Source organism: Thamnophis sirtalis, unplaced genomic scaffold (genome assembly GCF_051295495.1).
Source record: "Thamnophis sirtalis isolate CommonGarterSnake01/CBP01778 unplaced genomic scaffold, rThaSir2_p1.2 scaffold_11, whole genome shotgun sequence".
Classification (NCBI taxonomy): Eukaryota; Metazoa; Chordata; class Lepidosauria; order Squamata; family Natricidae; genus Thamnophis; species Thamnophis sirtalis.
Window position 1 is genome coordinate 53,904,077 of NW_028261391.1, and position 22,121 is coordinate 53,926,197.

The 22,121-nt window shown below is 40.7% G+C and overlaps 1 protein-coding gene across 1 annotated transcript; it reads left to right on the top strand.

The window, feature by feature from the left end:
- The first annotated feature begins 1,085 nt into the window (after window positions 1–1,085).
- On the top strand, window positions 1,086–12,622 carry DUSP5 (dual specificity phosphatase 5). The gene is made up of 4 exons (XM_014062535.2): window positions 1,086–1,730; window positions 6,778–6,920; window positions 7,759–7,978; window positions 9,358–12,622. Exons 1-4 carry the CDS (start codon window positions 1,313–1,315, stop codon window positions 9,777–9,779), a joined length of 1,203 nt encoding a protein of 400 aa, XP_013918010.1. The 5' UTR covers window positions 1,086–1,312; the 3' UTR covers window positions 9,780–12,622.
- Window positions 12,623–22,121: the final 9,499 nt, after the last annotated feature.

Consider the following 22,121-nt stretch of genomic DNA (forward strand, 5'->3'; position numbering starts at 1 on the left):
TTTGTTGCATCTACAAAAGGAAGGTAGGATGAGAGTAAAACTAGAGAGGCTAAGGTGGAAAGCAAAACTGTGAAACTTAGTATCTGCCCCATCCTTGATGGCAATTGTTGGGTGTTTCTTGCCAGCTGGCATTATGCAGAAAAGGCACCTAGCTAGAGACTAAAACCAACAATGTCTGGTACACCTGCAGATTGAGGAAATGGGGTTCTGTCAGTTACAGGAGAGGTATTGTGGGATTGGCAATGCAAAGAACCTCTTCTATAATATAATTATTTTATGCCAATACAAGAAGAGTTATAGTTATATTGATCATAAGGACATTAATCATCAAATCAAACAACAACAATCCTTTGAGACTATGTTGGATTTCTTGCTTGTCCTTGTGAACAGCGATCTTTGGATAAGCACAACTATTTGCCAGACAGCATCTTATTCTGCATAGATATTTCTGAAGACAATATAGCCATGCTCTCTGTAACTGCCTGCTAAAGCAGAACTTTAAAAATGTAAGCCAAGAGAGGCACCCTTGCCCCCCCACCTGTATTTTATAGGTATTCTACAGCAAGAAATTCAACAGAGAGTGATATTCTTATTGTTGTGGAAATTTAAAATTAGTAGCTTGCATGGAGGAACTGAAGAGCCCGATCCTTGTAGCTTTAGCAAGCCAGACAGCTCTTTGTTTTGCCGGCAAAAAACCCCAAAAATCCCTGGTGTCACCTCCACCTCCACCTTATGCTATTTCTCTTTCTTCCGTCACCATCACACGTCCTTTCCTTCATTAGTAAGTCGACGGAAATAAGTGAGTGAGTCTGAGGAGGGTTTTCTGATGACTGGAGAATTTTTAAAACATTCTTCAACTTCCTTTGCTCGAAGAAGCCTGAGTAACGCTTTCCTAAGCATCGCCTCAGCTCGGCCTTCCCTCTTCCTGGGGGGAGGGGCGAGGGAATCTCCTCTACCCTCGGCTGGGCGGCGTCGAGCCGAAGAGGCGTCCCTACTACAGAACATTCCTATGACGTCGCTCGCCTTATATGGACAGAGCCGCGCGGCTCCGGCGTTCATTCAGATAAATTGCCTCTTCTCCGAAGCGGAATCCCCTGCTTGGATTCCGGGAGGGAGATGCGAAGGCAGGGAAGGAGAGACAAAGCAGGGTCGCGGTCAGGAGCGGCTTTAAGGAAGCTGGCTTGGCCGTCTCTCGGGTGTTGTTTCAACTAATCACGCGCCTAGGAAGCTAAGCGCCTAAGGGGCGACCCTTTGCGAGGCTGCTTCTGAGAGAGAGCGCGAGAGAAAGAGAGAGGGAGAGAGCAAAGCCAAGATGAAGGTAACGGCTCTGGATTCTCGTCGACTCAAGCAACTGCTACGGAAGGACCCCGCCCTGTGCCTCGTCCTGGACTGCAGACCCTACTTCTCCTATTCTGCCTCTTGCCTCCGAGGGTCCCTCAACGTCAACCTCAACTCAGTGGTCATCCGCCGCTCCCATGGGCGGCCCGTGCCTTTACACTTCGTGGTGCCCGACGAGGCGGCCCGGGGGCGGCTTCTGCTCCCGCCGGCTGCTTGCTCGGAAGAAAGAGAAGGGGACGCCGCGCCGCCTCGGACTTTGACGGCCGTGGTTGTCCTGGATCAAAACACCAGGCACTGGCGGAAGCTCAAGAAAGAGAGCACGGCGCAGATCGTGCTGAACACGCTGTCTGCAAGCCTGCCCGAGGCTGGAGCCCGCGTCTGCTTCCTAAAAGGTGAGGCTGTCGAGGAGAAAGAAGCGCTGCAGGCGGGCGGGGGGGGGGGTGGTGGTATGTGTTAATGGAAGATGGGACCGTCCCAGTAGCTCCTGGGAAGCATTGCTGTAGGGAATTGGAAACGCGAATCTTGCTAAACCGGATCCCAAAGAGAGCTCCGTCTGGATGTCGCCTGTACCCTGGCAGATTAAGTTAGCCAGAGCCCGGCGGCGCTGCTAGCAATGAGCAGTCGTGGCCGCCTTGTTCATAACGATACCTGTCCAGATGCTAGACTGGGTAGGTTTCGCAAGAACAAGTGAGAACCGGCCCGGTCGCGTAAACGGCACGTGTTTAATGCATTCTGTTGTGAGCTAAACGAGAAAGGAAGAGGAGGTTTCACGATCTGTAGGTTTTCCTTTCAACAGATCCTCTTCCCCTGACTTTGCTATAACTTTTTTTCCTAAGAAGTGAGGACAAAAAGTCCACTGGAAATCCTATTCGCCATAAATGCATGCAAAAAAGAAAGAAAAGGAGGGGCAGAATCAAAATCAATACATCTCCTGCGCTCTTGTGTCCAGTTTTAGGTGACTAATGAATGGAAGCTCGCCTAGATCTGGTCTTTTAGCCCAGATCTAACTTAAAAATATACACAAGATGTATTGGTTTTGCTACAAAAATTGAAGCAGATTAATTATTTCACCTTCCTCAAGTGCCTGATCTAAAACACCATCCTTATTCGTTTCATAAAAGTATTAATAGAGAAGATGGAAAGCAATCAGAAATATAAGAAAACGTCTGGTTTTAAGTTAAACGAATGCAGAATGTAGAAGTCAACACTGCCTCCTATAGGGCAGATCCTTATCATTTGTGTATTCCAACATAATCAAACATTTTTGTATGTAACAAAAATGATCGCTTTCGGATAGCAGTAGCATAGTGCTTTTATTAGGAATAATTTAAATGTCTTAATTGATCCTGTTAGAGGCATAATGATTACTGCTTTATATTATTTAAATCAGAAAATATTATGGCATCTTTTTTTCTCAATGATACCAAACTATTGTAGGAAAATCTCTACACAGTATGCTAATTCAGATGGATGCTAAATTCTTTATGTTGGCATAAAGAATTCTTTTATTTTTTAAGAAGACTCATGTCATGTAAAAGATTTTGAAATTTGATTCCTTTGATGGGTGGAAACAAATGAGAAACTAAAGATACTGTAGTTCAGGAATATTTCAGCATGTACTTAACAAAGCAATTTTTTAATACACTGCGTACTAAAACACATCACACTTAGATTCTGATCTGCTTATTACATAATTGCTTTGTAGTTTAGCCTTTTAAATGGCAATCTCCTAGCCTTCCTGTTTCCAAATCAAAAAGTAATTCTTGGAAGCTTTATCTCCTATATTCTTAGCATTCTATTTGACACAGCAAGGTGATTTTACGAAATGATTGTAACTATTACTTACTGCTAACAGTTTTTCCTGTTTTAAGATCATTTAAGCGTGAGATACCATGGTAGGAAATTTTCTGGGTGATTTTAGACTGAATGCCATCCATGTTGAATATCCTGAAATAGAAAGCCTATTATTGCTATAGACTATGTGTTATCTTCTGGAAACTGGCTACACTGGTAAATTGTGTTTGAGTCACACATCGATGCTGTTCTTCTTATGTTTTTAGCTCAGACTGAATGTTCACAGTGAACTAATGGAAGAACCTTGAGGCTTATCCCAAGGGTTTTGTCTGTTTGTGATGTGGGAGAGGATTCATTGTTGCGTGGAATCAATTTTCTAAGTGGGCCTAGACTCAGGCAGTCTGTCAGGCATGAGTCAGAAAGCTTGCCAGCTAACGGCAACCACAAATGCAATCCTGCTCTTCAGAGAATACTTTTACTGTGGAGTGACATAATCTTTGCCAACCGCCCCCCTCACCAATATTTTTGAAAGCTTTCAGCATGTGTTATGTCACTTTCTCTGATCCACCACTCATAATAGGACCTTTTTTAAAAAATGGTTAGTTCACTGATTTCAATTGAATCTAGCACTGAGATTAAGTGAACAGTCAGAAAAATCTTTAAGATTTACTCCTTAATTACATTGGCAAGGCTATTTCCTTACATAGATAAATCATAAATGGTTCTTTCATTTTTATTGAAAGAACTTAAAATTAAACTCTTGCCCTATTGGAAGCAATTATTTGCCATAAGAGAGACTGTAGGTTTTTGCCACTTTCCTGTGCCTAGAATTTTGATACCTCACAGTGAAAAGAATCTCTCTTTTGCAAAATGAGCAATGCAGTATTTCGTGGAAATTATAGCATCAGAGCACAGCCATCAGAGGAGTGCAGGCAGAGAAAGAGCTAGAGAACTGGATGGAAAGGTGACTTCTGGGTTACAGCTGATCTGTTGAGTTCTCTGACCTATCCAAGGGAAAGGAGAGAGCTTGGTTTTCTTTTTTATAGCAATAGCAATAGCAGTTAGACTTATATACCGCTTCATAGGGCTTTCAGCCCTCTCTAAGCGGTTTACAGAGTCAGCATATTGCCCCCAACAACAATCCGGGTCCTCATTTTACCCACCTCGGAAGGATGGAAGGCTGAGTCAACCCTGAGCCGGTGAGATTTGAACAGCCGAACTGCAGAACTGCAGTCAGCTGAAGTAGCCTGCAGTGCTGCATTTAACCACTGCGCCACCTCGGCTCCTTTTATCCCTGAAACTAGGGATATGAACAGTATTGTAACACTTAAATGAACTCTAATCCTCCCCTACCTACCCCTATGCAGGTAAAGCTCAACTAAACAGTTCATTTAGTGACCATTTGAAGTTACAACGGCACTGAAAAAAGTGATTTATGACCATTTTTCATTATGACCATTGCAGCATCCCCATGGTCACGCAATTTACATTTGGATGCTTGACAAGTGACTCACATTTAAGATGGTTGCAGTGTCCCAGGGTCACGTGATCACCTTTGCAACCTTCTGACAAACAAAATTTGATTTGATTTGATTTGATTTATTGCATTTCTATGCCGCCCTATTCCCAGAGGGACTCAGGGCAGCTCACAAACCAAAGTAAGGGGGGGATACAAACAGGAGGAAAACAACAGACAAACAACAACAACAATTTAAAAACAATCAACAACCACACAATTCGAGCGGGGACAGAAACTCGTCAGCCCCAGGCCTTTCGGAACAGCCAGGTTTTAAGGGCTTTGTGGAAAGCCTGAAGGGTGGTGAGGGTCCGAGTCTCCACGGGGAGCTCGTTCCTGAGGGCCGGAGCAGCCACAGAGAAGGCCCTCCTTCGGGTGGTAGCCAATCGGCATTGGCCGGTAGATGGAATTCGGAGGAGGCCTAGTCTGTGGGATCTAATAGGTCTGTTGGAGGTAATTGGCAGCAGGCGGTCTCTCAAGTACCCAGGTCCAATACCATGAAGGGCTTTATAAGTGACGACTAGCACCTTGAAGCGTATCCGAAGACCAATAGGCAGCCAGTGCAGCTCGCGGAGGATAGGTGTAACGTGGGTGTACCGGGGTGCACCCACAATCGCTTGCGCGGCTGCATTCTGGACAAGCTGAAGTCTCCGAATGCTCTTCAAGGGCTGCCCCATGTAGAGCGCATTGCAGTAGTGCAATGGCGAAGTCAGAGTCACTTAACAATCATGTTACTAACTTAACAACTGCAGTGATTCACTTAACAACTGTGGCAAGAAAAGTTGTACAATGGGGCAAAACTCCTTTAACAAATTTCTCACTTAGCAACAGAAATTTTGGTTTCAGTTCTGGTCGTAAATTGAGGACTATCTGTATAAGATGCTTCAGAATATTAAAATGATTTGAGGGGAAACCATTTGGAGCAAAAGTGAGGAAAAGAGTTGGCTGCTTACACTGATCATTTGGAAAATCAGAGCATCCATTTTGATGGCAGAAAGAAAATATGCAATAGCTGAAAATATGCAATTTTGGTTTCCTTTTTCAACATTCTGAGCTATAAAAATAAACTTATTTATTTGTCCTTAATAGGCTCCTATGATCATTTTTTAATTAGAGAATAATTAAAAGATGAAAACACAATGCTCTTATACTGCTTGAACTGAATATTATTTTTAAAATCCCCTAAGTCCCCAAACCACTTTTTCTTGACTTTTACTTAACTTCCTGTTTCCTCTGTATTTTATTAAATTCATATTGAAAATGTTTCAATGTGTACCAACTCAAGGGATTTGGGGGAGTGAAGTTGTAAGAGAAAAACGTACTCTGGGTATGTTTCCTTAAGCAATGTGCCCTAATTTAAAGTGGGATTGTCAAACATCAGATTTCTGCTAGCAAAATGGTGTGCCTTCTGCTCCTGCCACCCTTTGCTTTTTCTTAGAATTTATTCCTGATGGTTGAAGGGGTAGAGGATTGTAGAGACATGTCCTCCCTTTCTCATTGTATCAGTGGAAATCATTCTTATAAGTGAAAACAACAAAAAAACCACTGTAATTATAATAGTTGAGGTTCTACAAATGCTATCCAATATAACATACATTTATCCTCTTTTCATCAGTACTCATGCTCTAGTGGCACCTTAGATGGACATCGATTCCCATGCTCTAAGTTGCATCTTTGATAGGTATATTTAGTTTACATTAATTGTGTAGTAAAATCTATTTTTGTACAGAAAAGCTACTCACCTGAGGCTATTTAGATACCTAAGCCTATCACAGAGTTTCATTAACTTTTATGACTCTTAATGCATCCATTTAATTTTCTAAGAGGCAAAGGAATGGAAGTGTTTAATCAATGCACAGCGGCCTTTCAATCTGCATTTTTTTAAATTAATAAAAGCATAAAAATATCTGAAAGGAAATATTTTGGAATGTCACATTTTATTTACAGTTTTTCCTCTTCAATTTCTAGCTCTAAATGTAGATTCCTGTTCTTTTGCTTTCTTTTCTCTGTTTTTCTTTGTAATGGAAACTCTTAATGCAATAGGAAACAAGAAACAGGTTTAAGGGGGAGAATGATGATCCATGCCTAGCTTTTTTAAATTTATATCTTTGCACTTGTAATTTTTCTAGGAGGTTATGAAACATTTTACTCACAATATCCAGAGTTCTGCATAGATGTAAAGCCTCTGTCCCAAGAGAAGATTGAAACTGAGAAAAGCATCAACAGCTTGCATGAGAAGCAATTCATCCACCAGAAGCCAGCATATGATCAGGTGTGTTTAAAGGAAATTAAGAACAATCTGTTCATGCCCAAATTCCTTCTGTGTCCTTCCCCATGTTTGTGTTCTTCAGGTTCAGGCTGTTATATATGCTTCCCCCGCCCCCCTTCAAATGAAAAACATGGATGGATGGATGGAACTTTGTTAGCTATGAAACTGAGTTGTTGGTTTAGTAATTCTAATAAGCTATGTGTCTATATCAGGGCACCACTATTAGCAACAGCCTCCAAATCCCCTTTAGAAAGGGCTACATATAAGTAGGTTTTAATATGATTGGAGGGAAAGTTATTAAATATATAGTGACTAATAATATAAACTTAGTTTGAGTTTCAAAGATCATCCAGTCGTAGTTATTCTGATTTGATTCAATTCAATTGCATGCAAGTTTTAGGTTTTGCCTTGCTTCCATTTACTTCTTTGATCTCATCACCCAGTTTAGGACAGTAACCACCACATACTATTTAAAGTTTAGTGCAGTCCCTGGATTAAAAAGTACTAGATTCCTGATCTATGGCTTCTGGAACAACAGCTATTCCTATCTGGAACAACCATATTGCACTGACCCTTGTAGTAGAATGAGGGTAAAGATATTTAGAAGGTGAAAAACTTAGCAAGTGGCAAAGCAGCAACAGGCAGTTTAACCACCTCTGTTAGCATTTCCACCTACTACAAACTCTTTCAACCTCAACCCCACAGTTGTTCATCACAGGAACATCTGCTAGGGGACCAAAATGCTTCCCAGAAATTTCCCAGAGCTGCCTATTATCTTGAATTTATTGAATAAAAATCATTCAGAAAATCTATAATGGTTTATTCCTCTTTTATTTACCAGGGTGGTCCGGTGGAAATCCTGCCTTTCCTATACCTTGGCAGTGCCTATCATGCTTCCAAGTGTGAGTTCCTTGCCAACTTAAACATCACTGCACTCTTGAATGTCTCCAGAAAGAGTTCTGAACCCTTTACTAACCAATTCTGCTGTAAGTGGATCCCAGTGGAGGACAGTCACACAGCAGACATCAGCTCACACTTCCAGGAAGCCATAGAATTTATCGGTAGGTTGATTATCTCTCTCTTTCTCTTGCAAATGAAAAATAAGAACTCTTGAATCATGAAAGGAAGCCTTCCTCCACTAGTGTCGGACTACAGAATCTTCTTTCCCCTTTCCAGGAGTATTTCTATTCAATGCTATGTAGTAAATAAAGTGTAAGTTCCTTGCTTTGAAATAAAATGACTTCTGTAGAGGTTTCAGGAAGCTTTATAATAACAGTTAGGGAGTATGTGATGGAGTATGTGATGGGTGGAGTACAGTATGGTCTATAAATCTAATAGGTTTTACAATAGGATAAAACTTGGAAATTCATTTCCTAGTTCAGCAAAAGCAGTTCAGTTCTATTTTTAATCCTTGAATTTTACACAAGGAGCTTATTTTCAGCATTTTCTTTTTAATCTTATAACAATAATTGAATTGTGTGAGTAACCTTGGGGCCTCCCATTGCGTAAAATGGTAGCTCTGCTTAAGCCATTTATAGTCTGATTTAAGTCCAAGTGCCACTTATCAAGGGTTATAATTAGAGATTTTAGAGTAGTTTATTGTGCAGTTTGTGGTGGAAACCCCAGGAGCCCAGGGTTTGGCAACTTGGGTACAAAATGCATACTGAACGTCTACCAAAAGATCTCACAGGATGGGGCCAAAGGCATTGCCTTCTGTGATTCCAGTAAGCAGGGAAATACACTCATTTCCAACTGCTTTGGGAGAGTATATAAAACTTTTTACTGCCAGTGTGAGTTTCTTATGAAAAGAATCAAACTCTTTCAGGGTTTTTTTTTATAGAACTGTAGAGAGTCCATTTTATTAAACATCTGCTGCCATAATGTGGCTAGATTTGGCAAGGGTGAAGGGAAAGAGCAAAGCCTTTTTATCCACCACAGAGTTATTAAGAGTTGTAATTTTTCTATAAATGTGGCCAACAAAAACAAGGAGAAATTACTTTCTTAGTGTTCATTGCATCTGTGAAATACCTTCTGAATGTCCTTCTCTTAGCAATCTGAAATGTGTGTAAAGTGATTGGCATTGTGGCATTTATTTATGTTTTATTTATTAAACAATTTTATATGGCTGCCGACCTTAACTAAGATAACTCTAGGCAGGGAACCAAAAAATTAAAATAAATAAAGAAGCAGGAACCAATTTTTTAAAAACTAGTCAAAGTCAGATATATGTTGGCTTTGCTAAGATCTGGACCGCAACACCTGGAGGAAAAGCCAAGTCCTTCAAGCCTACTGGAAAGCCAATAGGGTGAGGGCCATCCAAAGCTCAGGAATATTGTTCCACAAGGCAGGAAGTATGGCATGGCATGCTACCAATAGAGGCAGCTATTCGTAGTGATTGCAATAGCTTCTATATTTAGTCCATTTTATTTCTTCTTTTCAGATTGTACCAGACGGGCAGGGGGCAAGATCCTGGTGCACTGTGAAGCAGGGATTTCTCGCTCGCCCACCATCTGCATGGCTTATCTGATGAAAATGAGAAAATTCCGCCTGGAGGAAGCATTTGACTATATCAAGCAACGGAGGAGTCTGATCTCGCCAAACTTCAGTTTCATGGGGCAGCTGTTGCAGTACGAGTCAGAAATTTTGTCTTTGGCTCCTAGCCCTCCTGTTGCATCTTGCAAAAGGGATGCTGTGTCTTTCTTCACAGAAGAGCTGGCTTTGAGCAAAAGTTTTCCCTTTCCTACCTCGGTTTTGAATTCAGTGCCCCTGCACTCACCTGTCCATCCACTAACGTTGAACTCTATTGCTGCAAATTCATCATGCTGGGCCCTCTTGGGAACAAGAGACGGTACAGTTCCATGAGGTGAGGTGATGACAACAAAACATTTCATCTATACGCAATACAGAAACCCTTATTTATTTCATTCTGTTCCAGACACTGGAATGACTGTCTACATCAGAAGGGAAAATATGCTTTTATGTTAAGATGGAGTGGAAATGAGTTTGGTGCATTGAAGCTTGGGCCAGCCTTGCAATTTGAAGTTATCATGTGCTAAATTTAGCAAATTCCAGGTTTAGCTCAGATAATCTGAGGACTCTACTTAGAACTTGGAGATATTGTTCCCAGAAGCAAATGCCCCTCATTCTGGATAAGAACTTCTGTTCTATAGTTCCTGGGTAGGTTACTATTTTGAAAGAATACATTTTTTCAGAGGATAATGTGTGCATATTTATGAGTGTTTTGAATAATTTTTGTGCATTCACTACTGTACATCCAAACCATGCTGGAGTAGAACGAACCACATTTTTAAAAAATTACTCAGACCTGTCTGATTGCTTCTTAGTTCCTGCCTCCTTCCCTCTCTTTTAATTATAGACATGTGTTGAAGTGTAAGCAATAAACAGCTGTGTCAGGGGAAAAAGCACTGTAACAAAAAGCACAATTTACAAAAGAGAAAACCTTGATATTACTTGGTGGTGGCAAAAACTTGAATGCTTGCCTTTTTTCTTTCTTTTGTGGGTTCCTAAAAATATCATAATCTGCCATATGCAAGTGAATTAGAAAGCTGGAGAAGCAAATGCCTCTTCTTCCCCTTTGCACCAATCAGCATCCATTATTTTATTGGTGTGGTACAGAGTTCAGGGTTAAAATTGGACCCTTACTTGAAAGCCTCTGCTTCATGCAGCTATTAGCAGAATGAAGTAAATTCAGGAGATAATTTCTAGTTACTAAAGCTGCAAAATCATGAGAATTTCATACCTCATTTTCCAACTCAATCCAGTTAGAGCTGACTTTTCATCTGATGTACTTCAGCTGTTTTAACTACAACTCCTGTTATCATGATCCAAGATGTCATGAGGATAACTTGGTGTATTTTATTCCTTACTCTACAAAATTGCTCTTTTCAAAAGACAATGCATTGATTTTGTCATAATGCTATATGACTATGTAACACACTTATAACACAGCTTGTTTGTTTTTCACAACTTGAGCATGCCCACCGTGTCTTAGCCTTACAATATGGGCTCTATGAGCCATTTGGTAATAAACCATGATTTGAAAAGTTGCTGTGTGAAGAGAACCATTTTCTTTCCTATATTTCCTTGTTCTATCAGAGACATCCACAACATCCTTCTTCAGGCATTATTCTTCATATATTACTAGAAAGCCTTAGCAATTCTAGAAGTGGCAATATAATCTACCTTTCTTTTTGTCTACCTTAGCCACCAGATAACAGATTGGTGGTGATAGCTACAACTAGCTATTCAAAATACTGTATTGCCAAATTCCAACCTGCCTGAATTAACAAGGGGGACAGTGGGTGGATTTCCTTGTCTTCAAGGCATAGTTGAAGACTGGACTGCCTATATAGTGTTTACAGATTCATTCTAAGGTATTTGTTCTGGATATCTGGTGACAGAAAGCCCAATGTTTCACAATGAGATAAAACATGATTCAGAAGGCTTAAACTGCGGCAAAATAATTGCATATTAGTCACTAGGTCATATGTAAGACATACCTTTTAGCTAGAAATTGCTGTGTGTAATATCTGACAGCTGTGCTCTTAGCTCTTGATTTTTGATTGAACTGGCCAATGATGTCAAAGCAAGTATTGTAACTGATCAGACAATTCCATAGCAAATTGTTACATAAAGGACAGTTTTGGAATTTCTAACTTTGTTCTGTGAAAATGTATTTTTCTCTGTACATTGAAATTTGAATGTATGTGTTTTTAGATTTTTTTCATTGGTGGGGGGACAGAAGAAAGACAGTCTGAAAAACAATAAATCTATCAAAAAAGTGTTTTTCAATTGAATGACAATCCTTACTGAATGACATGTGGACTGGTGTTCCTTATGTTGATTTTTTTTCATTTCACATTTCTGCCTACGGAATTATTTATTTCTTAGCAAATGGGACTAAAACAAAAGCAGGCAATCTGTATATTTCGTTTGTTCCCTGCAGATGGCTCCATGATCTGCTGTGGTTTTATCCTGTCACTATTACTGTTTTCTAAATATGGGGAAAGGCAAGAATTGCTTAGAAAACTTATGATTGTGAATGAAAGCATTTTAAAATAAAATATTTTTAAAATGTTTTGTTCCACAGATTGCACGCTGTAGCAGGTATTTTGTGAAGATACTTGAATTAGGTTTTAGAGTGCATTTTTTCTAAAGGACTGACATGCTGACAAAGAAATGAAACTAACAGAGCAGTGGTGGGATATAAGTGCATTTCCTGTCAGAGAGAGGAAGTGTGTATGTGTCAGCCTCTCAGGTAAAACAAACAGGAAACATGAGCAAATGGACTAATTCTATTTAATTGTCAGACTACATTAACAGAATATTTCAGATCTGAAAATACAAATCTTCCACTCACTTTTAACAGTGATGGGCTTCTACCCTTTTTTGTCTGACCATTCGCTAGGCAGCATTTCTTTCCCTCATCCCTCCAACACTAATACAATATGTGAACTAAACATATGTTGCCTTTATCCAACAGGGTGCAAAACATTTTTTGTGGTATGTCAGAGGTTGCTTTCCAATAAGTGGGAAAGGCTGGGACATAACATAAATTTCCATTCAAACGCAGATTATATTTTATATAATATTATATAGTGTCCTGGCCAGCAGATGGCGCTGTGCAAGGCGCCACTGATTGGCCAGGACGCATCTGCCTCTTGGCGGGAGAAACCCTGCACTCCCATTGGTTCCCTGTCTGACAGCTCGCTGTATAAATAGCTGTCAGGTGGAGTTTTTTTCGTTGCCTGTTACTTGAACAAGTTGCTATTAATAAACTGTTCCATTGATCTCAGACCGGTCTCCTCAGTCGTTACTTCAGACCACAAATATATATATATATTTGTGTGTGTGTATATATATACACATACATACATACACACACACACACACACACACACACACACACATATATATAAAGTCACAACCCCTGGTATGCCCCAATTATGGGAGGACCATCGGCTCGTCACAAGAGACCATCCAGACAGAAAGCCCAATATTTTACTGTTGCTTTTGTTACATTTGTGTAGTAATTGTGCTGATAAATAAATAAAGGGAGACTAGCTTGAAATAGATCTATACTAGTCTCCCTTTATTTATTTATCAGCACAATTACTACACACACACACACTATAATTATTGTAATTAATAAACCACCATAGGTTGGTTTTGTCACAATGAGATCAACAAATAGATAATATCAGTCTCTGCCATTAATCATATCTCCCATCCATCACATTAAAAACTGAAGTCTGACAATCAATGTTCCCTCTAATTTTTTTTCAGTGTGCGCGGAAAAGTATAGTGTTTGAGCGGTATATTTTCATGCCTGAGCACCTGAATTTTTTTCACAGATGTCACCAAGACAACAAGGGCTTCCAAGGGACCCCAATGTGGTGGCGGTGGCTGCTGCTTTGGGAAATGGGGGGGGTGTATGAGTTGTTGGAAAGGGACACACATAACCCACGCAACCATGCAACTCCGGAGTCGCTTGCCAGCCTGCGATGGAATATAGAGAGGGGGGATTTATATAGGACCTGGCAAATGACAGACTCCATGCTGAATTTTCCCTGGGAAACTCCCCCTCCCACTTAAAAAAACCCTATATCTATTAATCTCCCCCTCTCTATTATGGATTTGATGAAGCTGTCCCATGCAGCGCTGGCTCAAATACTTTGCGGACTGCGTAGATTTCTCGGAAGTGATTTTGGGTGGGTGGGTAAGGAAGAGCTCTCGATCACCTCACGATCAAACCAGCTTCCTACCCCCACTCCCAAATTCCCTACAACTGCCTCCCCAGATTCCAGCCTCCTCATTCTGCAGAACTCACAGCCCTCCCCTCCCCTGCAAGAAGGAATGCATTAAAGGCTTAACAGCCTCCCCCCCCCCCATTAATGCACGCCTGGTTATAAATGCAACATTGTAAAATAGGGGTGGATGAAGAAGAGAGGTGAGAAAGAGTTGGTGGCTCTTTGCAAGGCTGGGGAGGAGGAAAGGAAGCGCAGGGCTGCTCAGCTAGAAAGGGGCGAGCCAAGGCGGACTCTTTGCTTTCATTGTTTAAGTTTTGCCCCCCTCGGCTTCTCTCTCCAGCCCCTTCAAATCGTGTGGCTCTTTCCCCCTCCTACAAAAAGCCCAGATCTCGCCGGTCCTCGCTTATTCTTGCAATTCCCTTGTCCTTGTAAAAAATAATGTGTGTGTGATTTAAAAGGCAGGCAGGCAGGCAGGCGCGAGCGTGCAAATACACATGCACCCCTTCCTTTTCCTTCCCAGTTTCCGAAGCGTAAAGTTCCAAACACAGAAAGAAAACAAGAGCGAGTGTCACACACACACACACACACACACACACACACACACACACACACAGAGAGAAGATGGGAGTGCAAAAAGGAAAGAGCACGACCCAGAATATATGACTCAGGACGTCGGCGAGGACAACTTCCCTCCCCCCCCAACCATTCCCAGCAAGCAGGCAGCTAAATAGAACCGCGACTTTCTATCTCTCTTCCCTCTCCGCACCTCCCCTTCCCGCATCGCTTATTGGGGATCGGGAGGAAGGAGTCGATACAAAAGCCTGCAGGAAATTAAAAGAAAAAGGCGGCGGCGGGGGGGGGGGATCTGAGATAGAACGCAGGGAAGTTGCACGTGGTTTGCTTTTTTTTAAAAAAGGGCAGCCGAAGCGGTAGGTCAGTGAAATAAATTCTCCCTCCTCCCGGGTCAGGGCGGAGCTGTGACATTAAAAATAACTGCGCGGCAGTTGGAAACTTCTGCGCGGCGTTTTCTTGTCACATGCGCGGGCGCGCAGCTGCGCACCTTAGAGGGAACACTGCTGACAATAACATTTATTTATTTATTTATTTATTTATTTATTTATTTATTTATTTATTTATTTATTTATTTATTTATTTATTTATTTATTATTTATTTATTTAGGACATTTATATTACCTGCCGCCTAGTCACACATGGCAACTCAAGACAGCTTACAAGAATATAAAAACATCATATAAAAAACAATAAAAACTAATAAAATAGAGAATCATATATAATAAAATACCCCCCCCCCGGCAACAACACATCAAGCCATTTAATGGGCTCCATCCCTCCCTGCTTTCCCCAGGCCCGCTGGCAGAACCAGGTCTTCAGCACCTTCCAGACGAGTGTTAGAGTGGGGGCATTCTAATCTTTTGGGGAATGATGTTCCAGAAAGAGGGAGCCACACCACCATGGAGAAGGTTCTTTTTCTGGGTCCCAACAGGTGTATCTCCTTAGGGGATGGGATCTGCAACATTCCTTGCCTCCCTGCTCTGGTGGGTTAGGTAGATGTGATTGGCACGGTCCCTTTTGAAAGATTTGGGATTGGAAAGATATACTGATCAAGTCAAGTTCAGCCCTCTTCTTACAATTAAATTGAAATGTTAATTGGCAGTTCTAAATGTATTAATATCATGGGTGAATTTTCCAGCATGCTGGAACTAATTACAATTAAGAAAGGAACAATAATATGAAAAAAACAATTCCCACCTCAAAATTAGCATTATTAAGAAACTTTTTCTTGCAGAAATGTACCTACTTTTGTGTGTTTGTGTGTGTGTGCGTGTGTGTGTGTGCGCACACAAACTTTTGAAGTTTTTAGCAAAACTGCAAAAGTGGTTTTCCATTATCCATTTCAGGCTTCACGTTTCTGAGTTCTATAATCTCCCAGAACTTGAAATGCACACTTAACATTAGAACCATCATTAAAAAGGTACAACAAAGAATGTTCTTATGTGTCAACTCAGAAAGCTCAGGTTACCCAAGGAACTGATGATAACAGTTCTACGGTGGAATTATCATGTCTGTCATTTGTACTTCTATAACTCTCTGGTTTGGCACAGCAACCGAACAGGACAAGTATAGACTTCAATGAATAGTTAGGACTGCACAAAAAAACAATTGCAACCAGTCTTCTATTGAGGACCTATATACTGCACAAGCTAGAAAGAGGCCTGAGAAAATATCTACAGGCCACTCACATCCTGGATATATAAATGCATATGGATTCTAACATTTGGCATCTGAGCAGAAGCAAGGAGAACAAATAAGAACATGTGTGATGACATCATAATGCCACAACAATTTCATCAGACATAAGAAAGCAAATATATAATGAAGGCATTTGCTTGTAAAATCTTTGTGCACCTGCCATCATTCTGGCACCAATCTGGTTTCTTGCAGTTCATGCTGGCCTCACAGATATTCTTAGAAAATAAAACAAGAACTGAGTATTTTGTTTGAGAGTCTGCAAGAAAAGCCATATTCTTGGTAATGGGGGCACCTTTGGTAGACCTTACACATTAGATAAGGGACAGATTGTCATGGAGAAAGTCTACAACAACTGCATAGCATGTAACCAACTAACTAATTCAAATGTTTTACCATCCCTGTTATAGTATTCTCTGGTTTTTTTATGCTATTGCAAATCTATTAAAAAATAGTCCCTGAAGTAGATTAGATTAGATTAGATTAGATTTATTACATTTATATGCCGCCCTTTTCCCCGAAGGGGACTCAGGGCGGCTCACAATTCAATCAGGGAAGGAGGTACAGACAGGGGGATAAAAAAGACGAGACATAACAATACAAAGTTTAAAAACACACAACAACCATACCATTCGAGAAGGGGGGCAAAAACTCTTTAGCCCCAGGCCTGTCAGAACAGCCAGGTTTTAAGGGCTTTGCGGAAGGCCTGGAGGGTGGTGAGGGTTCAAATCTCCACAGGGAGCTCGTTCCAGAGGGTCGGAGCAGCCACAGAGAAGGCTCTCCTCTGGGTAAACGCCAGTCGGCATTGGCCGGCGGATGGAATTTGGAGGAGGCCTAATCTGTGGGATCTGATTGGTCTATTGGAGGTAATTGGCAGCAGGCGGTCTCTCAAGTACCCAGGTCCAATACCATGAAGGGCTTTATAAGTGACGACTAGCGCCTTGAAGCGTATCCGAAGACCAATAGGCAGCCAGTGCAGCTCGCAGAGGATAGGTGTTACGTGGGTGAACCGAGGTGCCCCCACAATCGCTCGCGCGGCTGCATTCTGGACAAGCTGAAGTCTCCGAATGCTCTTCAAGGGCTGCCCCATGTAGAGCACGTTGCAGTAGTCCAGTCTAGAGGTCACAAGGGCACGAGTGACTGTTGTGAGGGCCTCCCGGTTCAGGTAGGTACGCAACTGGTGCACCAGGCGAACCTGGGCAAATGCCCCCCTGGTCACAGCTGACAAGTAGTGTTCGAAAGTCAGCTGTGGGTCCAGGAGGACTCCCAAATTGCGAACCCTGTCTGAGGGGCGTTCTGTTTGACCCCCCAGCCTGAGAGATGGAAAACTTGGCCAATTAGTGGGAGGGAAACACACCAGCCACTCGGTCTTATCCGGATTGAGTGCAAGCTTGTTATCCCCCATCCAGACCCTAACAGCCTCAAGGCACTGGCACATCATGTCAACCGCTTCACTGAGTTGGCACGGGGCGGACAGATACAACTGTGTATCGTCCGCATACTGATGGTATTTTATCCCGTGCCGTCGAATGATCTCACCCAGCGGCTTCATGTAGATATTAAAGAGGAGGGGGGACAGGACCGAACCCTGCGGCACCCCATGATTCAGGGGCCTAGGGGTCAATCTCTGCCCTCCGACCAACACCAACTGCGACCTGTCTGAGAGGTAAGAGGAGAACCACCATAGGACAGTGCCTCCCACCCCCACCTCCCGCAGTCGTCGCAGAAGGATACCATGGTCGATGGTATCGAAGGCCGCTGAGAGGTCAAGGAGCACTAGGACGGAGGCATGACCTCCATCCCTGGCTCTCCAGAGATCATCGGTCAGCGCGACCAAAGCGGTTTCCGTGCGGTAGCCAGGCCTAAATCCCGACTGAAAGGGATCTGGATAATCGGTTTCCTCCAAGGACCGCCGGAGCTGAAAGTAGTGATCTTCCTCCAATATTTGGGCATACCGGGGGTTGTAAAAACCTAATAGATACCTTTCACCCTGGCTTCGCTGATAAAGGATAAGAGCCTGTGGCCTAATGGCTAAGATGTCTGCCTAGTATGTAATATAGCCCAGGTTCAAATCCCAGTAAAGTATGGCTAGCTGATGAGAGCTAAATAGCTTGAAATAGATCTATACTAGTCTCCCTTTATTTATTTATCAGCACAAATACAACACAAAATATGTAACAAAGGCAACAGTAAAAATATTGGGTTTCTGTCGTGATGGACTCTTGTGACGAGCCAATTGACAGATAATGGAAGCTGTTAGCTTCCTCCCATAATTGGGGCTTACCAAGGGGTTGTGACACTAAATATATACCTTCTTCCCTGGCTTCAGCTGATAAGGAGGAGAACTTGTGGCTTAATGGCTAAGACGTTTGCCTAAGATGTAATATAGCCCAGGTTCAAATCCCAGTAAGGGTATGGCTAGCTGATGAGAGCTAAATAGCTTGAAATAGATCTATACTAGTCTCCCTTTATTTATTTATCAGCACAAATACAACATATATATATGTGTGTGTTTTTGTTTAAATTTGTGCTGATAAATAAATAAAGGGAGACTAGTATAGATCTATTTCAAGCTATTTAGCTCTCATCAGCTAGCCATACCCTTACTGGGATTCGAACCTGTGCTGTATTGCATCTTAGGCAAACGTCTTAGCCATTATGCTACAGGTCTCCTCCTTATCAGCTGAAGCCAGGAAAGAAGGTATATATTTGGTTAAATAGCTTGAAATAGATCTATACTAGTCTCCCTTTATTTATTTATCAGCACAAATTTAAAAAAAACACAAATATAACAAAGGCAACAGTAAAAATATTGGGTTTCTGTCATGATGGACTCTTGTGATGAGCCGATTGACAGATGATGGAAGCAGTTAGCTTCCTCCCATAATTGGGGCTTACCGGGGGTTGTGACACTATATATATATATATATATATATATATATATATCACTATATATATATATCACTATATATATATATATATATATATATATATATATATATATATATATATATATATATATATATATATATATATATATATATATATATATATATATATATATATATATATATATATATATCACTATATATATATATATATATATATATATATATATATATATATATATATATATGTGTGTGTGTGTGTGTGTGTGTGTGTGTGTGTGTGTGTGTGTGTGTGTGTGTGTTATATTTGTGCTGATAAATAAATAAAATATAACAAATGTAACAAAAAGGCAACAGTAAAAAATATGGGGTTTCTGTCTGGATGGTCTCTTGTGACGAGCTGAAGGACAGAGAATGGAAATGTGATCTTCCTCCCATATTTGGGCATACCAGGGGTTGTGACTTTAATATATATATGTATGTATGTATGTATGTATGTATACATACATACATACATACATACATATACACACACACACATACATACATACATACATACTGTTTTTGGAAACTACACTGTACCCAAAAGATAATTAATATAGTTCAACAAATATAATACCCGCTAATGCTGTTTTTCTTCCCTGTATTTTCTTTGGTGGATTATTGCTGAAAGGATGGGGGCAGATGTCAGCTCATTCCTTGCATTGCCAAAAATATTTAACCACTGAAATGGGGAAGTTAACATTTAGGCAGGGGAGGTGTTGCCACCAAACTTGCACAGTTCATTTCTCTGATATTTATGCTCTATCACACTGCCAGCTTGTTATGAAACATGACTAATTTCTCTTATTAAGACATAGGAATCCAGTTTGGGAAGTGGTTGAATCACTCATGTCAATCAAATAACTGTAAGACACTACCAGTAACTGAAAATCTTGATTTCAGTATCCTTTAAAAAAAATGTCTGTATTGTGAAATGATGAAACTGGTTCTTTCATTTTATATTACTCAGCTATTCGCAGACTGTTTTACGTTTATGAGATAAACTCCATTTGCCCATTACCAGTAATAAGGAGCGTCTTGTCTGCAGTTTCTAACTAAAGAAACTGTAGACCCTGGGGAGAAAAAAACTTAAATGAATTTACTCCAGAGACACAGTTCCAATCATATTCCTCCTCCCACTCCATTTCACCATCAGGAAGACTTACAGAAACTGCTTTAAATCTATGTCCTTAATCTCGAGTGTCAAAAAATATTACAAAAAGGGGAAACTGGTGCATGATAGCATGTTCATTAGATTGCAGAAGTGCCACTTCCAAAAATTTTAAATAAGTCCTACACAATATTCCATTGGCACAGCTCAACAATTAAAAGAGAGTGTGGGACATTGGGAATTTCTCAGAAATAAGATACTACAGGTACAACTAAACCCTATTCTAAATAGAGGAAAAATGGAGAGGAGCTCAGGAAATGACTGTAGACCCATAAGAAGAGTGAAAAATGACATGCTTAAGAAATAGAAGATCAGTATAATTACCAAGAAGATAAGCTATTAAGTCCAAGTAGTCCTCAACTAACAACCACAATTGAGCCCAAAATTTCTGTTGCTAAGTGAAACATTTGTTAAGTAAGTTTGTCCCCATTTTATGACCTTTCTTGCCATAGTTGTTAACTGAATCACTGAAGCCATTAAATTTGTTAAACTGTTATTAAGTAAATCTGGCTTCCCCATTGACTTTGCTTGTTCATTCCCAAACTTCTGGTTGGCTCGTTGCGGGCGTTTTTCATCATCCCCAGATTTCAGGAAAGCCTCTGGAGGCTGGGGAGGGTGAAAAACGGCTCCAATGACCCAACTGGAAGTTCGGAAATGATCCATTTCCGGCTTCTGGAGGGCCTCTGGGGGGCTGGAGGAGGCCATTTTCGCCCTCCTGAGGCTTCAGGAAAGCCTCCGGAGCCTGGGGAGGGGTCATGTGCGCATGCACAGTTGGGTGGAGAGGATTGAATTGGTGTGGGCATGCGTGCAGGCACAATAGCGTGCGCTCACACAATTTTGGCATGCCATAAGAAAAAGGTTCGCCGTCACTGGTATAGGGTTTCCTCTTTGAGGAAGGGGTTGGATTAGAAGACCTCCAAGGTTCCTTCCAACTCTGTCTTTCTGTTAAATCTGTTAAAGGTCTTTTTATTTCAGAGGAAAAATCAAAGGAATATGTATAGGATGTAGAAGACTATATTGGATAGCCATACATTTAAAAGGATCTGAGTGTCTGGCTAGTTCACAGGTTCGGTACTAATCAACAAAATGAAAAATTACAAAAAAAAAGAAAAAGAAAAAAAAAGCAAACATCCAGTTTAACAGTGGCATGAAAATACGCATATATCGTTATAGGTATCTTTGCAAATATACATTTTGTATGTTTTTGTTTCCTTTTTCCAGCTTTTGCAATTTCGTGTATTCGTTTTTAATTCACTGTTTTAGTTAATAATTTTTGTTAAGAAAAAGGAAAAAAACTGGAGAGTACTCCATTGAGGAGGAGGCAAACACTTGTTATAAGTGTTTAAACAGTTGGATACCCATCTGCTAGGGATCCAGAAATAATGGATTTGTTGCAAGTAGAAGAGTGGACTAGATAATCTCCAAGCTCATCCTTTTATTCTATGATCCTGTGAATTATTTCTTCTTTTTCAATTTTAAAGGGACTGTTTTTTTTCTAATTTTTAAAAACACGAATAGATTTCCATAGCAAACACAAGGTAACTATAGACCTGTTATTTAATTCTAGCATATTCATATTGCAAAATCCCAGCTTCATTTGTAAGCTCAATTGAACTGCCTAGGACTTAGTTTTGAACAGGGATGTATATAATTGTTCTGTAAAATATTTCTGGTCATTTTGAGATATCATTCATTCTTCAGTAAATCATCTTCAGCCATTCACACAACTATAGACTTCTTTGGTAGTGGAAATTTTCAAAATGCATAAAAACATGGCAGGATGACAAATAGGCATTAGGATGGTGAGAGACATAGTTCATGTTGTGTCATTAAAGGAATATTAGTAAATCCATAGCAAATCAGTCACTCAACATACCATACGGACACCAAATTTCTGCAGTGATCTTCCTTTCATATATGTCCCTGGGAGAACAAAGCAATTATTATCAGGTGTATTTGCTTATAATAATAAATGATGTGATGAATTTAAATGAAATGTGTATCAAACATTATCATCATTATATGATGATAATAGCAGCACCAAAAGAAGATTCTAAATATCATA